General features: G+C 28.1%; 1 protein-coding gene across 1 annotated transcript in view; it reads right to left on the bottom strand.

Annotated features, from left to right (window-relative positions):
• Nucleotides 1-16219, bottom strand: part of LOC111632863 (histone-binding protein RBBP4-like) — an 84159-nt gene that overhangs the window by 21551 nt on the left and 46389 nt on the right. The window contains exons 4-6 of the mRNA XM_023377388.1: nt 11895-12024; nt 7306-7356; nt 1738-1832 (exon numbers count right to left, since the gene is read on the bottom strand). Coding sequence (XP_023233156.1) covers nt 1738-1832; nt 7306-7356; nt 11895-12024 — 276 coding nt within the window. The remainder of the gene's footprint in view (nt 1-1737; nt 1833-7305; nt 7357-11894; nt 12025-16219) is intronic.

Below are 16219 nucleotides of genomic sequence, written 5' to 3'. Positions count from 1 at the left end.
TTTATACAGTCGACCCCCCTATAAGATCATTGATTTTTCCGTTTTATCTGAATTACATGTTGTACGAGTCACTTAGATTTTACAAATACGTGTGCCGGACTGTGAATGGCTCACATATTTGTAAAATCTAAGTGACTCGTACAACATGTAATTCAGATAAAACGGAAAAATCAATGATCTTATAGGGGGGTCGACTGTATTCAAAATGGATTGGCTTGCATATTAATTGTTTATTCATATTTAAATTAAATTTCCATTACTTTATAAACAAGAATAAAATTCTTTCATCAAATATTTTAATCATACTAGAAAATATATATTAATTATTATTCAAATTCTGATAAAAATACAAAATACCATTAGAATAAATAGAGTAAAGAAAAAAAAGATTGGAGAAATAATTTACAGTACAAATAATATGTAGATTTTCTATAATATCTGTTTTATCTATTCACAAATATTACATATTATTAAATACTACAATTAGGAAGAGTTCTGAAAGAGATATTTTAAAAAAATCTACATTAATAATGACAAGTATTAATAGCAGGTAATTAGATCATATTGTGACTTAAAATGTTAATCTGATATTGCATGGGTGTATTAAACCAATTTTCCCCATTATCAAAATATATTTGTTTATTCAATTATTCTTTGTCAATAATTGTAGAGAGGATAAAAACTTATAAGTAAGAAGTATTTAAGAATTTTCTTTAAATAAAACTGTCTTTAAATTAAAAACTGAATATACAAGACAAATTGTACTTCATATCAGTCAAATATTTACAACTTCTAAAAAGTTTCAAGTATATTAAATGGTTATTATTTCTGCCTAATACATAAATTGTTTGACATCAGATAAATTTTTCTTTAAAATTCAAAACTAACTTATTTTGGAACAAAGCCAAACTTTTATTTACATCAGAAACATTTTTAACCTCATTTCTTTGTCAGCTGCATCAAACTAGTTATTATTTGACAACAAACTACTAAATTCAAAAATACTTCTGAAATAAATAAAACTGTTTTAGCTCTCAAATTAGTTAGTTTTGGATTTTTATTACAAAGTTGTTGTTCTTTCTCTAAACACTTTTTAAAAATTTTACATGAAATGTATTAAAATAATGTTTATAACATCTTCTTTTTCATTTCTGCAGCAGTCAAGTTGAACTTGTTACACAAATTTNTATACCGAGCTCTGTTGACCTCTCCTTCATGATTAATCTTGATCTCTATCTCAATTTTACCGCTAACTGAGCCAAAACCACCAAATTCTAAACATAAAGAAAACAGCTTTTATTTTATTAAAACTGCTTATTCAATAGAATTAGATAAAATTTTTCAATAGAAACATTTACTTTAATTGACTGTAAAAACTTAGAAAAAACAACTTTGAGCACTTTCAGATTATTGTGTCTGTCTTCAGAAAATTTTCATAATGTGGAATATTAATTTGGTTTTATTTGTGCATCTTTAATGAAATTTTGTATTTCAAATTTCTAGTAATAAATATTTTTTTCATCTTCCTTAATAACACAATTGTTTGTAACATATTATCATAATACTAATATTCCATATTCTAAGCATTACCAGAAGACAGATAAGAATCCTTAAGTTCTCAAATTTGTGTTTGTGTTTCCTAAGTTATTATACTCCATTAAAGCAAATATATTTTTTTTATTATATTTTAAATTATGGAGTCATTTTATATACTTTAAAATCTTTTAATATAATTACCTCCTTTTTCACTGTCATAATGGGATGCATCAAACTGTGTGTCATCGCTCGGTAACTGTACACTGGCAATCAGCAGATGATTCTGTTCGTCTGACCTAATGATGTATGGCTACAGATTAACCACTGACAACGAATAACAGAGTGTTAAAAGTGAAAACTAATTTTTAAAAAAGTTATAATTTTAATTTTATTAGAAAAATTTTGAAGTGCTTTAAGCTTTCAATAAAAAAGATATTAAAATTGCCAATCTTTTTGTAAAACTAACTTTAAAAATTTTAAAAGACAATTCAAATTAATGGCTTATCAAAGAAACCAAATTTCAAAATTATTAATCTTAAAAGATATTAACAACAATCAAAATATATTCAATTCTTATATTTAGAAAGAATTTATCATCACACATAATAATGCATAAAATCTATATCAATGAATTATTAGACAAATAATATATTAATTACTTAAGTGGTTTGCATAGTGCATAGAATATAATTTTTACTTAAGTCTAAGAAATATCTAAAGTCAGATTTTCTTAATTGGGATACATAGTTGTCTCACAAATACTTTGAAGGAATTCTATACAAACAATTTAATTTTTTAAGAATAGGTCAAAAATTGAAGAGGGAGTACTTAAATTGTACAATAAAAGTAAAATTTGTCTGCTGAAAAATAGTTATTATATACTTCTAAATGCATTCACAAACCTATTTCAATGTATAAAATACTCCTTAATATTTTCTAGAATTAAACAGCTTATTTGAAATACATAAATGAAGGAAAATCATACATAAATATTTCTATGCAGTAAATATGATTAGAACTGTATAAAATTCTTTTGCTTTTAAGCACTAGAAAAAGAGGGAAACAATTTAAGAATAGCAGCAGTAGGAATATATTACTCAAGACACCACAAAACATTGTTCTGTCTGATACTAAGCATTTTTTTTTACAAGTAAATTTATTCACATTTATCCCTAAATTTATATGTTAGTCTGGTCCTGTATCAAATTTAATTCATGTAAACAGAGATGTCCTTTTAATGTCAGTGTCAATAAAATCAGAATTTCTACTATCTGTAGTCTGAACAGTAAGCAAAGTGAGTAATTAAATCATCAGTTATTGTTATAAGTACATCCCAAAGTGATTACAATTAGTAGGTCCTACTGTATCTAAAAAAGAAAAAAAAATGAAAATATTATGATACATACAGAGATAATACATTTCTTTATAATAAAAAAATATTTTGACAGGAAGCATTTTAACATGTTGAATGATGAGAGCTGAGATTTGATTTTGAGACTACAGAAGAGTTTGCACAGAGACTATTTACTTGTCTAACCCCTATATCTACAATATTTAGATTATTAAAGATTTAAATTTTAATAAAGTATTTTAGTTTTTGTTAAACTGGCTAAAATTAAATAATGCATTATACAAATATGCAAGCAAAGACAACTACATAAAAATCTTCTGTAATTTAATATTAGATTTGTATGATGAGATATCTAGGAAACAAATATTTTGAGGTTGGCTTTATATTTGAATAAATAAGACAATTCTGGAAATTCTGGATTTAGGAGAAACAACAGAACAATTTTCAAGTGTTTGAGGAATAGCAAATCTTCAAAATATTAGAAAGATTAATATTCCATTCCATTTTCTTCTAATAATGGCAACTGTAAATCAACATATTAAGATAATCTATAGAAAATTGAGACAGATGGTTAAAGAAACTATGTAGACTAATAAGACATGAAACTATATACTTGACAACAAAAATTATCTATAATCTGGATCTCAAATAATAAGAAATGCATCTTTGAAGATCCTGATTTGCTTATGATGATGTAGCAATGAATAAAAAGAATATGAATGAAAAAGTTTATCGTGAACATGGAAGAGGTTATGTGACAAAGCTAAAATGAACCACAAGCTGAATTTTCTATTTTGATATAAAATACAAAAATATTTCTTAAACTTTCAGAAAAATTTTTTCTGCCTAATGTTTTCAGAACAATATCTTATTGTCAAGATTTATACAAAGACAGAAGTTTACTGATCTAATGCAATAAATATTCTGAAGCCTGAGTTGCAGCTATTTTATTTGGTTAAGATTAATTTTCACTTCACAGAAGTATATAAATTCGAACATAAAAATTTTTTTTTGTAATTTTGTGAATTTAAATTCATATCAATGGAAAAATAATAAAGATTATTATTTTTGTTTTATTGATATAATCATGATAATTTATGTATAGTAGATTGCATGTTCTGTTTTATTTTAGATATGGTGTATTTCAGCATTATTTTTGTTTTGTAATTTTAACTTTATTATTTTAAGTTCAAGTATTATTTGTAGTTCCATTGCTTCATTGGAAGCAGGTGAATCAGGCAACTGTTTCAAATTAATTTTAGCTGTTTTTAAGACATGTCTTAGTTAAGTGACTTTTTAGACCATGCTATATTTACAACAATTTGTGATTCAATGCATATTATTTAAGTTGCATTTTGCATAAAATATTTATTTGTAATTGTAATACTTCTGAGTGTAATCAAATCAATTTTTCATGACACATTTTACAAATAATTTTTCAGTGAATACAAATATAATTTATTTTAAATAATAATGCTGTATGTGATATTATTCAAGATTAATTAAATGTCATTGTTACAACTCCTCTTGCATTTTAAAAAACAAAAGCCATAATGTTAATAGGCTTTCTTCAAGAAATGAAAACAATCTTTTTTTAAAAAATTAAGATAGCAATTTTTAAAAATTAAACACTTTCAAAGAATATTCCTTTTAAATAAAGATAGCAGAAGCAGACAGTTTGAAGAAAGTTAGATTATGGAAATTTTAATATATTTATTTGAAGTAAACATTTTTCAAAATTTTCTAAAATCTTTTAAACTTAATCCAATTTCTAATAATTTTAAGACACAACATAATTTAATACTTAAAAAAAAATTTAACTTCAAAATTCTTTATAATGCAAACAAAGTTATACATTATATAGTCCCCTGATTTTACAACTGGTTTAAATTTTGTTACAATTGTTTGAAATGTAATATCTAAATAAATTTTTTGTTGACCATTTTGAGTATGTTGCCGTATAGTTTAAAGTTTATATTTCCAGAAAGAGCCTCAAATTTATGACAGCAAGCTTATGAAAAATTAGACTTTGATTTACAATGGCTTGCTTAGCAATGATTTTTTTTCCAGGAAACCAGGTCAATTTGGTCATAAAACCAGGGGTCTACTGTAAGCAAAAAAAATTTCAAACATTATTAAAAAATGATCTCTTACATCNATAGTATTGTGTATGTATATAGAATAATGTAAATGAAAAATTTGTAATTTAAAGCAAAATCTATAAGGGCTAATTAAAACATCTTCCTGAAGACTTAGGTTCTTTAATGGTATCAATTTTTTTCAATATAAACTGAAAAGTTTGGCCTTAAAAAATATATCATCAGCATCTGAAAAATAATATATATGATCAATTACTCTTCACTAATTATATACAAAAATATCAATTTATTGTTTGCAATATAAGCAAATTAAGAAAAAGTATTGAAATTATTGGAATAATGTACATATTTCTATTGAAAACAACAAACAACAATTTTATTACTTTCATTAATTATATTAAATTAGGAGACACTGCTTATAGAATAAGGATATTTTTTCAATTCTAACTTTCTAATTTTAATAATGTGCAACTAGAATTATAGTTTCCTCTACTCAGCAGCTTACAAGTTTTAGTAGTAATAGATAACAATAGAGATATCTGACTAAGACAACAAGAAAAAAAGGCATTCATGAATAAATTTTTAAGAATATCTAAGAACAAGAATTAATAAATTTATATTTTCTATAGCAGTTATTGTCCTCTTTAGATATATGACAAAACCAATGACACTACATTTTAAAATATCATAATTCAATATCATTTATAAAGTCTTAATTTTTTAGTTATAAAAACTTAACAAGAAAAATATTAAAAACAGAAAAAATATTTTTTGATTATTAATAGTATATGATGAAGATGTAAATTAGCAGATTCAGAAAGTAAAAATCATAACATTAGTAATAGATTTTTATAAAAATACAGTCGACCCCCCTATAAGATCATTGATTTTTCCGTTTTATCTGAATTACATGTTGTACGAGTCACTTAGATTTTACAAATACGTGTGCCGGACTGTGAATGGCTCACATATTTGTAAAATCTAAGTGACTCGTACAACATGTAATTCAGATAAAACGGAAAAATCAATGATCTTATAGGGGGGTCGACTGTATTCAAAATGGATTGGCTTGCATATTAATTGTTTATTCATATTTAAATTAAATTTCCATTACTTTATAAACAAGAATAAAATTCTTTCATCAAATATTTTAATCATACTAGAAAATATATATTAATTATTATTCAAATTCTGATAAAAATACAAAATACCATTAGAATAAATAGAGTAAAGAAAAAAAAGATTGGAGAAATAATTTACAGTACAAATAATATGTAGATTTTCTATAATATCTGTTTTATCTATTCACAAATATTACATATTATTAAATACTACAATTAGGAAGAGTTCTGAAAGAGATATTTTAAAAAAATCTACATTAATAATGACAAGTATTAATAGCAGGTAATTAGATCATATTGTGACTTAAAATGTTAATCTGATATTGCATGGGTGTATTAAACCAATTTTCCCCATTATCAAAATATATTTGTTTATTCAATTATTCTTTGTCAATAATTGTAGAGAGGATAAAAACTTATAAGTAAGAAGTATTTAAGAATTTTCTTTAAATAAAACTGTCTTTAAATTAAAAACTGAATATACAAGACAAATTGTACTTCATATCAGTCAAATATTTACAACTTCTAAAAAGTTTCAAGTATATTAAATGGTTATTATTTCTGCCTAATACATAAATTGTTTGACATCAGATAAATTTTTCTTTAAAATTCAAAACTAACTTATTTTGGAACAAAGCCAAACTTTTATTTACATCAGAAACATTTTTAACCTCATTTCTTTGTCAGCTGCATCAAACTAGTTATTATTTGACAACAAACTACTAAATTCAAAAATACTTCTGAAATAAATAAAACTGTTTTAGCTCTCAAATTAGTTAGTTTTGGATTTTTATTACAAAGTTGTTGTTCTTTCTCTAAACACTTTTTAAAAATTTTACATGAAATGTATTAAAATAATGTTTATAACATCTTCTTTTTCATTTCTGCAGCAGTCAAGTTGAACTTGTTACACAAATTTAAAATTTGTTTAAAAGAACTTTTCTAAATATATTTATTACAATATTCTTAAACTTCTCATGTTTGCAATATATTTTTTAAAATTTTTGTGCAAATCATTTATGTTTATACAATTACTTATGAATATAATATAATAAAAATTTGAATTTATTAAAAAATTTTATTGATTGCATGCAAAATAATTTACTTATAAATAAAGATTAAAAATATTAATTAAGACAGCTTTTAATGAAAAAAATATTTAATTCAAACATTTAAAACAGTAATAAATTATACTAACGTGTGTGTTCCTAAAATAAGTCGATGTACAGAGTAATCTTTTCCTTCTGGCCTATAATAAAAATATGAAAAATATTTGTAATTATGTTAGTAACTTATAATTTTCCCATCAATAATAAGACTGTATTAATAAAGTAAAACTTAATAAAATAACTATTAAGTACAATATTTTATTGAAGAAAAATTTAGTGTACACCACAAAGTTTTTTAAAAACAATACTTTTGATATTTTAAGTATTATTTTATTAATGTTAGTTCATTGCAATTATTATCTATTAATAGGACTTATTAAACCAATTTAACTTTCATCCACAAGTTAAATCAGTATAGTAAGTCCTATTAACAGATAGTAACAATAGACTACTATTAATAAAATATTTCTGGTAGATTATCATTTTTATCATAAGTATGTGTATAGTAATTTTTATCTTCATGAAAATTATTATTGGCTAAATTCAATGCAATTTTAAAGAAGTTATCCAGATTAGCTTTGTTAATGGATATCTTTAAAATTATTACAGGTTGACAAATTAATATAGAAGAAAGATGATGGCAACTTTTTGGACACTCACTGGACATGATAATCAATGCTTGTTATAAGCAAAGAAAGTAATAAATTACTGTTCTTAAATTTAAAATTGCTATTTTGTGATAATCTAAAACAGTGTTGTGACTCCCCTTTGATTCTTTAAACACTATGTAGTGTAATAAATTCAAACACTTGGCATTCTATCATCTTTGTTTAGTTCACTTGATACATGTTTAAAATACACATTTCGGGCATAACATGCCCCTCTTCAGCCAACTAAAAATATAACAAAAATTCCCAATGGATACCCAAACAGAATAATAAATGCCTGGGAAAGAATGATAAACAGCCAAAAGATTCGTAAAACGGAACAAAAAGAAGACTTAAAAACTGAAATACATCAGTTTGCCTTATATCAAAGGATTGTACGAGGAAATAGACAAAGAAACAATAAAGATCAACATAAAACTCACACCGAAATATGAAAAACTATCGTCTAGAATTAAACCCAAACAACCAACGAAGAAAAGAAAAGAACCGCAAAAAGAAACAAAAAATATAGTATACAAGATCCTGTGTACCTGTAGTGATACCAAGTTCTACATAGAAAAGAAGTGAAAATTATAAGTGAGACTTAAAGAACATGTAGCAGATCTGAAATATCACAGACTGAACTCTGCCTTCCACGATCACTGCACATTAAACGACTGAAATATTGACCAAAATAATATAAAAATTTTACACAGAAAAACAGAAACATACAAGAGAAAATTTTAAAAAAGTGTAGAAATCATTAAAAGTAAAAACTGTATAAATAAAAATTTGAGCATAAAAATAAGTGAAAATTCGCTGAAAGTATTGTGAAAGGGATTTTGAAAAATGTAAAAATAGGAAGTACCGTACATTCGTATACATATTATAAAAAATGTTTTTGAAAAATTCCATTCTTATTAATCATTTTTGTTAGAAATAATCTCCTATACAATAATAATTGCTATAATTAGATAAAAAAAAATTTTTTTGATAAAATAAATAAAAGCTCGATCATGAACTGGCCTTTTTACGACATAAAAATATGCTAATTGGTATGAAACTGTAGCAAAAATGGTAGATGACAGTATAAAGTAAAGCTAACAAAGATTTTTGTGTTTTATTTTATTATGAATTTTATATAACAGGTATGTTATATTCACTTTGTAAATGTTGTTGTAACAAGATATTTTATAGTAAAAGACAGAATTTGAATTGAAATTTAATATCATATCATCTCTTAACCAAGAATAAACACATAAGAAAGAATACAGGTATATTGTTTGTTAATATATTTGCATAGATATTGTAAAGACACATAGATAAAAACTAAATTTTTAATACAAAATAGATGTAAGCAAAATCCTGTACTGACGGTACATCCATCTTTTAATTTTGTTGCCCAAAAGGGAAACAACAAAGGTACGTTTATAGTGTATACTAGTGTTTCTCAAACGGGATTCCGGGATCCCGGTTGTTTTTTTAACCCAGGAAATATCCTGGAAAATTTTTCTTATCCCGGGAAATCCCACATATTTCTTAAAAATTCACTTTTTTTCTTATTTTGTGTTAAGGTTAAGAAATTTTGCAAATAAAAAGCATAATTATCTCTCATTCACTGTCAGAATACATTTGTATTTATTAATTTTAAACCTACCTATTAGTTTTTTAAAAATTTTTGCTTGTTATGGCATGTCACAAATGGTCAATAATCAATACNACTATTTTACCATGTAGACAATAAGTACTATTGAATTAAAAAAACTATTGTAATGAATGTATGCATGTTCTCTAAGCCAGTGGTTCTTAACCTTTTTATACTCACGGCCCACCAAACATTTCATAATTTTTTGTGACCCCCATTTTTTTAAATAATAATTTATATTTGTTAAATTATGAATAATAAATAGATTTTTTATTATTGCTTTATTTTTTTATATAATAAATGTAAAACATAACTTTATTATTTCATTATCTATTTAAATAACATCCAAACTCCACAATTAAACATAAAAACTCATTAATTCTTAACAAAAAATAAAATAAGACATTTAAAAATTCAGAAAAAACAAAAAATATTTGAAAATATGTACTAGCGAAAAGCAGCAAATTTTGCGTTGTTGCTGAAAACAGGGGAGGATATTTTGCACGAATTTGTATCGAAAATTCCAAGCATTAATAGTTTCTTAGAATTACTTTGGAATAAAAGAAGTAAATACTGCGGTATAAATAGCATATTTGCATTTATTTCTTCTGTACTAACAAAGTTGTATGTACAGAAAAATAAGAAATATACTGTATTAAAAAAAATAAAAACTATATGTAAACTTTATCTTCTTATTTCACTTTTCAATACGATATTCGGTTATACATCAATTTTGTTTTTATTATATTCTGAAGGAAATTTTGCAAAACTTGGCAGCCCCCCAGCAAACTTCTTATGGACCCCCAGGGGGCTGCGGCCCCCTGTTAAGAAACACTGCTCTAAGCAACAAAGCTGTTACATTTGTTTATATAACATTGTCACTTAGCCAATAAATATAATAATAATTATCAAAAATTTAGCACCTTTTATCAGATTTAAATCTAAGTGGTTATAGTTTAACTATTAACTTTGTGATTAGTTGAAAAGTATGGACATTTTGTTTATTTTTTCTAAGTACTGCATGCACATGGACTGAATCTTTAAAGTAGACTGTCCATACTAAATACAGACATATGGTAACCCTATTCATCAATAACTCTATTCTGGTGTATATCTTTACACACAGAAATTACCTGATTTATTTTTCACAAAATTTGATTTAAAAAACAATTAATATGCATTTATGTATGGAATGACCTTTCAAGCTATGAGGAAAAAAAACTATTTTTTCTGCCCCATCTTTAAAAATTCTGAAAAAGTCTTGAATCCATAACAAATTGTTTCCCACTATCTACCTAGTCTGAAAAGAATAATTTTACTGTAAAAGCAACAACAATTAAGAATTTTAATTGGAATGCAAATTGTTAATGATCATGGATTGTCATTAATAGAAAAAAAAATTATGTTATTTTATGAAAAATCAAAGATATTTATGGAATTTTGTTACAAATGAAGATTGGAATTTTTTAAAAGTACAAATACATAAGAGTTTACAAGTTTTAGAATAACATCACCATAGAAAAATATGTTGGAAAATGTCAAATTATTATAAAACTAGCAGACCCCGCCATGTGTTGTTGTGGCTCAAAATGTATCTATTATAAATGTATAACACTTCTCCTTTTTTTTCCAAATTTTTCAAAAAATCCCTTCTTAGTGTACATTCTCTTGACGTACCCTATTAAAACGCAATCAAAAACGCAAAAAAACCGCATCTAAAATAGTATAAATAGAAGCAGAGTTCTTTACCGTAAGCCTTAATCCTGTCCATCTCCCTCCAGTGGGGGGGAATTTCAACATGTATATTATATAAAAACACGTGCGTATTCGAATGCAGCAGTGTGTAAAAATTTCATAGGAATCGGTAGGAACAAACAAACATTACATTTTTATTTATATAGATAGATAGATCTGCTTTAGTTCATCCTCACAGAAAAGCAAACTTAGGGCGTCGTACTCGTAGCACCATCTGTTGGACATAAAAGCCTTAACCCTAGATGATATCTTTTAATTTATATGAATGTTTAACGGAATAATATACAGCCTATGTCCACCCCGAATTTCCATTCTAAATATTGGTGAAAGAATTTTTGAAATCGGATGAGTAGTTTCAGAGATTACCCGCTACATACAAACTTACAAACATTACCTCTTTATAATATTAGTATAGATAAAAATATTTGAAGTGAATTGTAAAATCTCAGCAAAGAGAGACTAAATGCATATCAATTTCAAATAAAAGATATTAAAATAAGTATGAATTGTCAACTGTTGTGACAAATCTATAATAAGAGGATCCAGTATCCAATAAAGATATCAACAAATTCAACTAGATAAAAAGCAAATAGCAATAAAACTTTTAAATACAAAATAAAAATCTACATACTTTGTCACATCAGGAAGCCATTGTGTTGTCAAACTTGGCCATTCTAATGCATGTGTCATTACCAAATCATAAAGAAATGGCGTATTCTTTTTCCATATTCTATACTCTTCATTAATAACACGTTCTTCAACTAAAATAATGACAAAACAAAAATATTTAATAATAATAGTGGCTTTTCAATTTAAATTCAAAATTTTACTTTTTCAAAAGTTCAAAATACCAAAGTAATCTGGCATGAGCCAAAAGTTTTAAGGATCAGAAAGTCAAGTTATTGCCCATGCACTGTAGCTGAAGCAGTCTATTTTTGTGGTTTACATTTCCAAACAGTATCTTGATCAGACATGTGGATAATCAATGCACCAAAAGGAAACTAAGGCTATTATAGTAACAAATCTATCCAAAACTGATCAATTAATTGTGATTCAGTTTCTTGTTGCAGAGGATTATGAAGCAGCTAAAATCCATTAGATCAGTGTTTCTTAAAGAGGCGATATCACCCCCTATCTCTATTCTGCATACACAGAATAGGGGCATTACTACTAACAGTCACAACCAAGGGTACAATAATCCAAAAAGTTTGAGAAGCACTGCATTAGACGGATGTCAGCAGTGTACAGTAGACCCTGCTTATTGTGAAGCAAGAAGGTATTTAGTGTTCAGAAAATATTGTGAATAAATCACCAACCAAGCACATTCAAGCTCTGAGTAGTGTTAATAGCTGACATGGTGAAGAAAATAGATGACAGCATTCAAAAAAATTGATGTGCAAGATTCTGAAGACTAAAGTACCCATCTTATTTCACAAATTTGTCACCCTGTGACCACCATATCTTTGAACCTCTAAATAAAACATTTAAAAGAAGTTACTTCACATTGGACAATCATTTGATACACATTGTCAAGAAATTGTTTCAAGAACAACTAAAGACTTTCTTCCACAATGATGATATTAAACAATCGTGAGGTGGGACAGTTGTCTAAAGGACAATGGCAATTACTTTTAACTGTTCTTATGTTTCCCTGAAAATATTGGTGAATTCAACTTTTGGCTCATACCAATATATTACACAAATTTTCAGATAAATCTCAATTTTTGTAGATTTATGACAAAGACAGCAATGTTATTTTCATCATAAATTTGAAATTTCAAAAACCAAAACAATTTTTAAACATCTCTTTTCATCTTTGGCAACACTAAACAATTTTAGTAATTATATTATGTTCATCAATGCATACGATAAGAGACCAGTAGATGAGATTTCTGATTTACAAGATAATAATAATATGATTATAATTATCATTTCTTTTATTACTTTTATTATTAATATTTGCTACTATTGTTATTAACAATAGCCCAGAGTGTATGAGAAAAAGGACATTATTTTATTTTATTAGCACTCTACCCCTCGGTACCACAGTTTGAGGCAGTTATGCTCACCAATGCTACGCTTGTTAAGGAGGGTTTTACGGCGCAGCAAATCCTAGAAATATGAGAGGCCTTGATTTATATCACGGAAAATAATTACTTTCGGTTCAACGGAAAAGTTTATTTACAGAAACAAGGGGTACCTATGGGCTCTCCTCTCTGCTATCTTAGTGGAACTACTCATGAGGTGTGTGGAGCAAAGAGTGTTTACCTTCCCTATCACCATAGCATACCCGCTATTATATCTTAGATACGTGGAAGATATCTTAGTAGCCTGGCAACACATGGAAGAGGAATTCCACATTCTCAAAAGTTATCTTATGGAGGTTTATTCTACCATCAAGTTTACCCGGGAAAAGGAAAAGGGAGGTGAAATTGCGTTTTTAGATCTAAACATACCAAAGCCCAGGGTGCGATAGAGTTCTCTGTGTTCCATAAGTTCAACAGCATACCTCCTTTAATCCCTGCCACCGCGTACCAACCGCGGCACTACGTCAACGTAGCTATCACACCTTGAATTAGAAGGGCCTTTTTGTTGTCGTCCAATTAAGCTGTTGTTGACATCAAGCTTGAAGCTATAAGTGCAGCGGTAAGTGCGGTGGGTTACGCTAGATCTAAGTACAGGTACATCCTTAGAAAGGTTAAAGGTTCTCTATTTCCTGACACGACTTTGCAGGCCTCAGAAGAATGTATGATAATCCAGCCCCCATTACCATTCTGTGGCCATATTACTGGCCGCATTTGCCGTATTTTTAAACAGCATGCGCTTTTCCTGCCAGTGTCGTCGTGGCCAAATCTTAGAAGAATGTTATGCAATGACAGGGATCCTTTTTCTGTGCTAGAGCGGTCGGGAGTGTATTCCATCCCATTAGAAAGTACAACATCTGGTACTCATACCCAGTATATCGAAGCGACATCCAGAATGTTGTCTTGCCGCATCTCTGAACACAAACAATCTATTAGTACGGGTAGGTGCAACACAGAGTTGGCAAGATTGGTGTTGCAACACCAATACACTCCGATGTGGGACCAAGCGCGGATACTCAAACAGTGTGATAGTAGGAACCTCTTGTATATATGGGAGGCACTATTTACCAGCGTGCTAAATCCATGCAACACCCCCACGCTGGATGTGCCTTTATTGTGGGTCAACTTATACAACAGATTAAAACAACGTCGCTAGCTCCGCATTCTCGCAAAATATTCTATTGCTCATTCGTGTCGGCATCGAGCGCGCATCTTTCAAATTCTCTGTTTTTGTTCTATTTTAAGCAAAACTCACCACCCATAATGGGAAAAAAGCCTCGCTCAAATACTGGTGCATCCTTAATCCTAAATCCTTGGTACATGGTCATGCCAGTGCTGCTAGCTAAAACACGCACACCAGCAAAAATAATATTGAGTAGCCCAAGATATAGCCAAATATTGCAGTGCCACAGCACTAGCAGAAATTTGAATTTGCTGACTGGAACCAATTAACCGACTGGAACTTTCGGTTAACCGATGTTTCAGTTGATTGGTATTCGGATAATCAATGCTCTACTGTAGTTGGTTTTTATATTGGAAATATGTACCACACTCTTGAAACTAGAATCGAAAAACACAAAGATCTGAAGAAAGGAAGGGCATTAGCAGCACTAGCTTGGGAATGTCTCACAAGCAGAAAACATCCAACTGACAATATTCTAAGATCATTATACTACACAACTTCCTAATCAAACTATTGCAGCACTGGCTACTGCAACCTCCACCATCCCTCATTTAAATAAACAAAAGGAAATTAGTGTCTAAATGATCTGGACTCTAGGATATGCTTGATATTCTCACTTTAGCAAAAGAACTACACTTGACCATCTTATCTTCATAGAGACCAAACTTTTTAGAATCAATGGTTTAGAGTGAAATATCCAATGGATTCTTGACTCTAAACCATTCAATTAACAAGATATAATCTTACAGGTCATTCACCATACCTACAGGAATGACTATGCACCTAAGGTCTTCTATGGCATTCAGCAGACTTAAAATTTTATCACAGCGCAAGGCACATGTATGTGAAACTAAGCCCAAATTATAGAAATAATCAAATCTTCTAACTGGATTAATTATCAGATTATAACTTGGCTAATGAACTTTATAAATAAAACAATAAATAAATAATGAACAAAAAACACTAATACAGGTATACCTTGCCTTACATCATTAATTGATCACAGGAGAGGTGACGTAAATCGAATTTACTTGTCTCTGAATTTATTTTTCTCACTAGGCTAAACCACAAATAACCATTTCCAGTTCTGTATCTAAATATATATAACTCAAAGGTGACTGACTGACATACCCCCGTATTCACCAACACGAGTTAAACAGAGAGCTGACGAACTCGAGTTTAGATGTAACTCGAAGTCAGATTACGAGTTACTCTTCTTTCGTATTCAGATAAAAATTTAACTCTAGAGTTTCGCTACTCTAGAGTTAATATTTTAAAACAATCCTGCGTTCGAGATTAAACAAGTCTTCTTTCGTAAGCAGAGTTTTGATTGGTTGAAAGCAAACACGTGTATGAACCAGGGAGGAGACGAATAGAATAGAATAGAAACACGTGTAGAAAATGGCGGAAAGTGAAATGGAAAGCAGTGCACGCCGTAATTTTTCTAATTTTGAGAAGGAAATTCTACTTGAATTAGTCGAAAAATATAAATCGATCATTGAAAACAAGAAAACAAATGCGATTTCTTCCAAACAGAAGAGAGGCACATGGGAAGAACTAACAAAGGAATTCAATGGTATCCCGGGTGTCACCCTTAGAAAAACCAAACAGTTATTGGACTGTTATAAGAATTTAAAAAAGAAAGCCGTGAAAGAACAGGCACAAAAAAAGCCGAATTATTTAAAACAG

Source organism: Centruroides sculpturatus, unplaced genomic scaffold (assembly GCF_000671375.1).
Source record: "Centruroides sculpturatus isolate CEXI.00-Female unplaced genomic scaffold, Cexi_2.0 scaffold41, whole genome shotgun sequence".
Lineage (NCBI taxonomy): Eukaryota > Metazoa > Arthropoda > Arachnida > Scorpiones > Buthidae > Centruroides > Centruroides sculpturatus.
Note: the sequence above shows the minus strand (reverse complement) of the source record. Positions and strands in the feature narration are given on the sequence as shown.